The sequence below is a fragment of the Ictidomys tridecemlineatus genome, chromosome 2, assembly GCF_052094955.1.
Source record: "Ictidomys tridecemlineatus isolate mIctTri1 chromosome 2, mIctTri1.hap1, whole genome shotgun sequence".
NCBI classification, from domain to species: domain Eukaryota; kingdom Metazoa; phylum Chordata; class Mammalia; order Rodentia; family Sciuridae; genus Ictidomys; species Ictidomys tridecemlineatus.
In genome coordinates this window covers 32,892,630-32,901,599 of record NC_135478.1, presented here as the reverse complement: position 1 = coordinate 32,901,599, position 8,970 = coordinate 32,892,630, and the positions used below count along the sequence as shown (strand labels likewise).

The 8,970-nt window shown below is 47.9% G+C and overlaps 1 protein-coding gene across 3 annotated transcripts; it reads right to left on the bottom strand.

Annotated features, from left to right (window-relative positions):
* Positions 1-214: 214 nt before the first annotated feature.
* On the bottom strand, positions 215-7,587 carry Eomes (eomesodermin). 3 transcript variants are annotated; one of them, XM_005317297.3, is made up of 6 exons: positions 6,171-7,558; positions 4,925-5,079; positions 4,157-4,278; positions 3,327-3,485; positions 3,181-3,242; positions 215-2,003 (listed from the first exon to the last, which is right to left on the bottom strand). In XM_005317297.3, the coding sequence occupies exons 1-6, from the start codon at positions 7,040-7,042 to the stop codon at positions 1,322-1,324; spliced, it is 2,052 nt and encodes a 683-aa protein (XP_005317354.1). In that variant the 5' UTR covers positions 7,043-7,558; the 3' UTR covers positions 215-1,321. The 3 variants fall into 3 exon arrangements, with proteins under 3 accessions (XP_005317354.1, XP_005317353.1, XP_077894382.1); XM_005317296.3 differs by having other exon boundaries at positions 215-2,060; positions 6,171-7,557; XM_078038256.1 differs by having other exon boundaries at positions 1,663-1,861; positions 6,171-7,587.
* Between the last annotated feature and the right edge of the window lie 1,383 nt (positions 7,588-8,970).

Here is an 8,970-nt window from a genome sequence, read left to right as displayed (position 1 = left end):
TCCATTAATCTTAAAGGGGAAAAGAAGATAAACAAAAGCATCCCCACCCCACCCCCTCATGACTACAGTGTCCAGTTAAAATATTGTAGAGCCCGTTTGTGGAGGGGACTGGTGAGGCAGGGCTCAACACTAGGAAAAGAGTGCAGGAAGGAGAAAAATGAGATTTTTAAAGCAAAGAATAAGACCCACAGTACAGAAGAAACAGCTCTGCCTGTTCCCTAGTTGAACCACATTTATTAAAAATGACTAAGACTGTACATAAAAATCCAAGATCTCTAAAAAGCCTATAGGAGCTGTGGCATTAGATTGTAGTTTCTTCACATTACCAAGGTGGGGAGTGGGGGATGGCGGAGGAAGAGGATGAAATAGGATTTTTTCCTTAAACACGTTTCAAGTTAGTACAGAGTAGCTGAATACATTCTGAACTATCTAAAAAGTAAATAGAATATTCCCAAAGATCATGGGAATGATGAAACTCTTCCTTTGCCCCTGAAGCCTTAGGTGACTTGCAAATTCTTTTACAAAGCCAAAGCACCGATTTTACATGATCTCAGACACCTATGTAGCCTATTTGTACAATATATTCCACATTATTCTACAGTGTATCTAAACACACACAACTGTACATTTTAAAATTCTTCTTTTTTTTTTTTTTCTTTTTTGGAGGCTCCCTCCCTTACCCCACCACACAATACAGGCCTAGCAAGTCTCAAGAGAGGCAGTCCTGGACAAGGGCAAAAATGGCTTGTTCCAAAGGCCTGGGAGGAATCAGAGTCAGATAAAACCAGCAGTTTCACAAAAGTTTTTCTTGACTCCCAGGCCTAACATCTTTTGCCCCTGGCACAAGGTTAACACCAAAAGGTCCCCAATTGAAGTTTAAGGCCCCATCCTTCTCTTCCAGAAGCTAACCACCTTAACATTCTGGGCTTCTATTTGCTTAAAGACTTACAAATAGAAATAAGAAAGAAAGGTTTTAACCCATTTGATAGTGCTGGGCACTCACTCTTCTCGGCCTGCTTCTCTGCATGTTTAGTGTCTCCAATAAATAAATCCAGAACCTTGAATTACCTTCAACTTTTAAAACACTTTTAAAGTCCTCCATTACCTATATTTTACAAAGGGGGAAAAAAATGCTAGGTTTGTGTCAGTTACCTGCAGCAATCAAAAAGCTTTGGCACCTTCTTATAGAGAATTGCACAAAACGGGATGCATCAAGGTGGAAGGCAAACGTCTTTTTGGCAACCTAGGCAAAGAAGACAACAAAAAAACACCAAGTCCATCTGCCAAAAATTAGCTAATTTTTACGAAGTGAAAATAACTTTCAGGGAGTTGTATAAAAAGCATAATACCCCCCCATGCCTTTTGAGGTGTCTTTACTGTACTCTTCAGCATTAATGTCTTCACACTTTATGGAGGGAGAATTGTCATTACTGGAGGTGCTAGGAGACAGCCGCCTTCGCTTACAAGCACTGGTGTATACCCCTGAATCATTGGAATCTAGAGACTTGATGGAAGGAGGTGTTTCTATCCAAGAAGAGCCAATTTCTTCTTTGACTTTCTCCTTGGAGAGCTGATCTTCAGAGAATACAGGAGGGCTGGTTCTGGAGGCCCACGGTAGTCCAGCTGCCATCTTCCTCTGGTAAGAGCCTCGACCTCCCCACCCTGCCATTGCAGGGAAGGTTGGGTCAGGGTAATACCCCAGGGCATGGGATGTCTGGAGGGGCAAGGATTTAATACCATATGGGAGCAAGGTACTGGAAGTATATTCAGATTCATAGGAACCGATGTCTAGTTTGTTGGTCCCAGGTTGCTGGACAGGCGTGACAAGCCATCGCTGGGGAGGGTTGGCCACCTCTTCGCTCTGTTGGGGTGAAAGGAGGCCGTTGGTCTGTGGCACGGTTCTCTCGCCATTATAATATCGGGCTTGAGGTAAAGTGTTGACAAAGGGCTCCGGGAAGAAGGACTGAACGCCGTACCGACCTCCAGGGACAATCTGGTGGGATCTAGGAGAATCCGTGGGAGATGGAGTTAACCTGTCATTTTCTGAAGCGGTGTACATGCTACAATATAAAGAGAAACACTTAAAAAAAAAAAAACCCTAATACTGTTCCCAAACAAACCACCTCCCAGAAGTGAAAGGGGCTTAGGGGCAGTCAGTCCTCTTTACTGAGAATACTTGTGTTTTAAACAATAGGAAGGAGGCAGGAGATGCCCTGGCCAATTTTAGTTGCATTCTTGGCTCATGGAGAAAATTTTCCACCATTAAAAAAAAAAAGTTTCCTTCCAGGCATTAGATATTTGAACTATAGAAAATATGCCTTTGCAAGGCCTCAAACATGAAGAACTCAGAGCAATCCTCCCTTTTCAAGAAGATGGAATGAACACTGCTAGTGGTATTAGAAGACAGAGACTTTTAAATGGCAGGACTTGTTTTTGATGTCGTGAAAAATATATTTTCCTAGTTCCAGGCTTTTTTATGTCAAAAAGAGGGTAGCCAGGTGTGGTGGTGCATGCCTGTAATCTGAGTGGCTCAGGAGGCTGATCGCAAGTTCAAAGTCAGCCTTAGCAATGGTGAAACCCTGTCTCTAAATAAAATACAAAATAGGGCTGGGGATGTTGCTCAGTGGTTTAGTGCCTCTGAGTTCAATCCCCAGCATTAAAAAAAGAAAAAAGGTGGGGAGGAGTAATAATACCTGCTTCTATGAGGATAAAAATCTTGAAACAAATGAAAAGGGGGGGCTGGGGATGTGCCTCAAGGGGTAGCACGCTCGCCTGGCATGTGTGCGACCCAGGTTCGATCCTCAGCACCACATACCAACAAAGATGTTGTGTCCGCTGAGAACTAAAAAAATAAATAAATATTAAAAATTCTCTCTCTCTCCCCTCTCTCACTCTCTTTAAAAAAAAATGAAAAGGGAAGTTATATAAGTAATGCAAATTCTTAAAATAGCTGCTCAGATATTAAAAAACAAAAAGGTGCTTCATGTTTAAGACCTTAATATTTCTTTAGAAATGAAAACTCTTCTGTGCAAATTCTAAAACAAAATTAGTTAAGGCTGAAAATACACAAAGATAAAAATCCCCCCAAAGAAAGCCCTCCCTAGAGTATGTCCCCAGCAATGTCATGATGTGTGTCCTGTTCAAAGGAAGCCAGGAAAATATGAATGAAGCTGCACTTACGAATCATAGTTGTCCCTGAAGCCTTTTGCAAAGGGGTTATGATCAATCTTTAGTTGAGTAATCTAGATAGGGGAGAAAAATAGTCACTGAGTGCTTTATCACACCGGATAAGCATTAGAGATTCTTGGGAAGTTTAGGGCACTCACATCAGTGTTTTGATATGCAGTCACTGCAATGAACTGTGTTTCTGAGAAGGTAAAGGTTTGGGTCTTCGAGGGCTCATTCAAGTCCTCCACACCATCCTCTGTCACTTCCACAATGTGCAGTCGTGGTTGGTATTTGTGTAAAGACTGTAAGACTATCATCTGGAAATGTTACAAAAAAAATAAAATAAATAAGAAAGAGTTGCTAAATCTAAAAAGTCTCTTAAAGCATCAAAAGTAGATTTTAACAAATTATTTACCTTCAGATGGGACTCCTACTTGATCCCCAACAACTTTCTTTATTTTATTGACATGTTTAAGATCTTATCATTGCCACTTTTGAAAAACTTAAAACATAGCACACCTGTAATCTCAGTGACTCAGGAGGCTGAGGCAGGAGGATGGCAAGTTCAAAGCCAACCTCAGCAAAAGCAAGGCGCTAAGCAACTCAGTGCGACCCTGTCTCTAAATAAAATACAATATAGGGAGGGGATGTGACTCAGTGGTCAAGTGCCCCTGAGTTCAAGCTCCAGTATCCACCCCACCCCACCCCACCCCAAAGAAAATAAATAATGTAGCTAATGTGTGTTTGATAAACACTCTTTTCCTCTTGGTTTCCTAAATCCCCCTAAATATTTCTGTTCCTAATAGTCAATACACTGTTATTTAAATCCATTAAAAAAAAAGAAAATAAGAAAGTTTTTTAAAAAATCAGAAGTATGTGAGCAAACAGTTCACAACTGCCAATATTATGGACACAGTGAAAAGTATGGACTCTTATTAGAAAAGAGACCAATAGCCAGAAGACACCCCCTCCTCCTCTGTCACTCTACCTGGGTGTTGTTGTTATTTGCTCCTTTGTTATTGGTGAGTTTTAATTTCCCAAAGGAAATTTCCTGTCTCATCCAGTGGGAGCCAGTATTAGGAGACTCTGGGTGAACATACATTTTGTTTCCTAAGAGAAAATGAAACAAAACACAAAACCCAAGCATATAAGTATGTTTGCAAATGGGACTAGGGAAGAGAGGCCTGTTAGCTATGGGCAAAATATAAGAGCTGGACTTGCAGCACAAGTTTCCCAGAGGCAGAAGCTTAGGAAACCAGTAGAATTCCATTGACACCCCCCTCCCAGGACCCCTTGGACCAGGCACTCAATGGTATCTCAAAAACTTAAAAAACTTGCAACAGAGGATGAGCTTAAATGTTATCTTGGGCCTTCTAAAGCTGGTGGTGCAATATATAATGGCAGGCGGTTGGACTTTTATGGTTAAACTTAACCTTGGCTTTCTCCAGTTAAGGTTAGAATGCCAGGAGTGCTTCCCTCCCAGAAGCCTCAGACTATTAGTTTCCCTAACATAGGGACTGGGGATGGGGTGAGGCCACAGTTAAAGGTACTATGTATCCATATAATGGAAGGTAAGAAATATGACTTAGCCGTTCTCCACTCTTTCAAAATAACCAACACAAGAAACTCAAATTAACACCTCTAGGCCCCAGACTGGGGAGGAGTGGGGGGAGGGGAACAGTGCTAGATTTAAATGTAAGGTGTCCAGAGGCAAGGGTTTCGATTTCTCCCCAGCAAAGGCTTCCTCTCTCCTCACCCTGCATGTTATTGTCGGCTTTGCCGCAGGTCACCCACTTGCCCCCCTGGAAGCGCCAGTGGTTAGGGTCCGCCAGAACCACCTCTACGAACACGTTGTAGTGGGCAGTGGGATTGAGTCCGTTTATGTTGAAGCTCAAGAAAGGAAACATGCGCCTGTGCAAAGGAACAGAACCAGGATAAACAATTTAAATCGGAAGTCCCCACACGGCCCCGGTTCCCCAGACACCTGGGTTAGGGTCAGAGGAGGTACTTAGAAGTCTGCAATGAGCAGAAAACTGGTGAAGTGTCCTGAAACTATGAAAATATTTTTGAACTGACAACTCCCGAAACATCTATCTTCCGAAATAAAATTGCCCCAACATCAGTATTTTCCTAATTCATGGGCTTTTGATACCTCTTCTGATTCAAGCTCTCAACTCTTTCAGATGCTTATTAATTTTCCTCTCAGAATTTAAAAAATCATTACATTACAATGTGCAAGGGCCAGAAGACATCAACTTGTGTGTGTGTGTGTGTGTGTGTGTGTGTGTAGACACACAGGTACACACACACAGATAGAGAGAGAGCGCGTAAAAGAGTGCTCTTTTTAGGCTACAAGTCCCCTTTGAGTGCCCCTCTTCCGCCCACTCCTCATTTCCTCCAGAAGTAACCACAGTTAGCAGCTGGGTGTGTGTCAGAACTTCTTGCATTCCGAACTCGATCCACATTTGGTTCTAGGGCCTGCCGTTAACCACCTACCCCACCCAAACTGGCCTTCCCGGGTTGCGCCCTAGCCCTCACCAGGATCTCCCAGAGGCTCCCCGTGGAGACCCTGGCGCCTAAAACTGCAGGAACCCACTTACTGCGCTGGGGCCGCAGCGGGCTTTTGCATTTCCCCACCACCACCACCACCTCCCGGCTTCTTGCCCTTAGGCAAGAACCTGCATACTGAAGCCGGAGAATCCCGTGAATCCAGCTCTGTGGGCAAGCCTAAATTTCCATTTCCGCCTCCTCCTTGTCAGTTCAGGTGAGGATGACGAGCGAGGAGAGGGAAGAGTGCAGCACATTAGCACTCTACACCAGCAGCCCGTGTGCGGAGAGGGTCACCGCATTGTAGATGCGATGTCTCCCAAACCGCGAGCGGAAAAACAATCCGAGAACAGCGAACTGCAAGTGGGCACAGCCCCCTCATCCCACCTGCCTTCCCCAGGACCACACACTCTCACTTTATCCCCGCACCCAGGGCCCCTCCGCGCTGCGCTCACCTGCCCTGTTTCGTAATGATCATCTCAGTTTGGTGACGATGGAATTTAAGCCACAGAGGCCGGTTGCACAGGTAGACGTGGGCGCGGAAGCCGGAACCGGGAACCCCCAGGCCCCCCAATCCTCCGCAAGAGCCGGCCGCTGCTGCTCCAGGGTACGGCCCGTAGAGCGGGGCCCCCTGGCTATACTGATAGGCACCGGGGCCGCCGCCCCCGCCGCCGCTGCTGCCTGCACCACTGCCCGCGCCGGCTCCAGGACCGAATTGTGCCCTCCCAGGTGGGCACACAGCTGCGGGGAATCCACCGGGGGGCAGCATGGAGCCATAGGGGTAACGCGCGCCGTTGGGAGCCGGGTAAACAGATCCATGAGGCGCCCCGGCCGCTGCCTGGTACGGGAAGAGAGAGCAGGGCGCAGCCAGCTCAGAGCCTTGAGGCCCGGGAGACTGAAGATAGTAGCGCTCCGAGCTCAGGCTGTCCATGGAGTAGCGCGCGGTGGCTGCGGCGGCAGCGGCGGCGGCGGCAGCGGCAGAAGGCAGCTCCTCCTCTCCGCAGGGGGAGCCCTTGCGGACGTCCGGGGGTCCTGGCTTGGCCACTGTAGAGGCGCTGGCAAAGGTGTCCCCGGCGTCGGCGTCACTGAGCATGGCCACGGGGGCCCCCGCGCTGGCGTCAGTTTCCCCGTTCCCCGCCTCGCACGAGAGGCTGCTGGAGAACTTCTTAGGTGCTTTGTCTAAGTCCAGCCTCTGGGGCGAGGGGGCAGCCCCAGGAAGGTGGCTGGTGCTCCCTCCGCCGCCGCCGCCTCGCGCACTCTCCAACGGGTAGAAGTGCGCACTGGGTAGGTTCACAGAGCTCACCAAGAGCTGCTCGCCTAACTGCATGCTTTGCAAAGCGCAGACGGCAGCTGGCTGCTTCCTCTCCTCCCGTGGCCTTATTATAAAGGCAGGATGGGGGAGCCAGCGCCCTCTTCCGAAGGGAAGGTAACTTCCCCTTCCTCCCGCGCCCGGGCTACCCACCTGCGGACTCCCAGCCCGCTACAAAGCGCACGGATGCACCCTGAATCCAGCGTCCTTTCCGCAAGGAAAGCTCACTGAATTTGTAGGCGGATGGTGGAAAATGACCGACAAGCACCTTCCTTTTCCTTCCCTGTCCCTCTTGCCTCTCAGGACCCTCACTAAATCCCGGGAAGAAGAGGACTTAGATCTTTGTTCCCATCTACCCACCAGCCCGCGCCTTTCTGCGCTCTGCCTATTGCCAAATCGTGGGTCTAGTTGACCATTTAGAAACTTGCAGTCGGTCACTGGCTGCTTTATATATGTGCGGCCAGGGAGGGGCTTCGCAGCCCCACAGCCCGGGGTCCCTCCTATTGGCTGATAGAGGTGACACTAATTCAATTAGGCATTTACTAATTGGATCAAGTCGCCCAAGACTTGCTTTTCTTTTAGCCTGTCTTTTTTTTTTTTTTTAATTTCTTTTTAAGACTGTCCCGCTGTGAAAATCTATCGGAGTGTCCACATTTCCCCAGAGTTTAGGGGAACCGGGTTTGAGGCCTCCGTAATGGGGGCCATCCATGGCACAGAGTCTCATCCTCGTGCTCTTGGATGGTAATGCAGAGCAGGTATTAGAGGCCAGAGGGAGAAAGTTTCTGCAAGCTGACTGCAGGAATGCGCCGGTCCCCAAGGGTGCAGACCTGGGGCGCGTTGGAGAGAGAGACTCACGCGAAGTCTCTCCTCGTCAGAAACTGTAACTTCAAGTTTCTTCTTCTGACGGAGGACTCCCTGGCCTTCCACACATTTTATGCAGCCCCATCTTTTTAGCCAGTGGGAAGGGTTTGTGGAGAGAGACCTCCGGCTCAGCTTTTGAGATTGGGGGACGGCGAGAGCTCAGAGCCATCCTCAAGGATCTAAGCTCTCAGCTTCTAAATCAGAAGCCTGAATGAAGTGGGGTACTAAGGACCGAAACCAAAGTGGAAACTAAACGAGCCAACCATTTACCTTCATTCCCACGCCAACAAACCTGCTTTTGGGGAGGCAATCACTTTTACTGCCCACAATTTGAAATCCACGCTGCTCAGTTTTGTTGGCTCCCGGATGCTTCCTACGCCCCCAACGTCATCTTCCGTGGGGCCTGTCACCAAGAAACAAAGGTTTTCCTATCAGCCGCGCGGTTAAGATTCCCTGCGCCTCTCCTCTGCGGCACAAGACAGAAGGTAGAATAATTAGTGAAATAATCAGTTAGATATTGAATTAAGCTCCTTTGCCCCAGCTGCCTGTTTCTTCCCTGCATTTCCGCAAACAGTCAAGAATGGTGCGGTCATATTTTATTGTTTCAGTATTACAGTAGGGGTGCACGTTTCGCTGCGGATAAGAAGGCTGGATATTCGCTGTTAATAAGCAATTACGGATGTCGCCAGTAATCGCTCCGGGAGAGCATTTTCCGGCTGAGATGTCCGGACTCTGCTTTCCCAACCGAATGAGATCACACGGGAAACTTTTCGCCTACAACAGATGAGGTGGCCGCAGGATTTGTTGAGCGCGCACACGCCAGTTGTAGAACAGCGCGAAGCTTTCCAATCAGGGTTCAAACCACAGCAGCAGCAACATCCGCACATGTGGGTTAGAAAGCGAACCGGTCCTTAATGCATTCGGACACTCTAGGGCGTTTATCACAGTATTATTGTGTGGTGGTAAAAGCCTTGAGCGCGCAAAGACTTTCAGGGTCAAGGCACAGCCTGGGGGCAAAGGAGCAAGGGGGCAGTTTAGGACGAGTGGGCTGGGGCGATGGTCTTGTAAGTTTTGGCCAGAGCTAC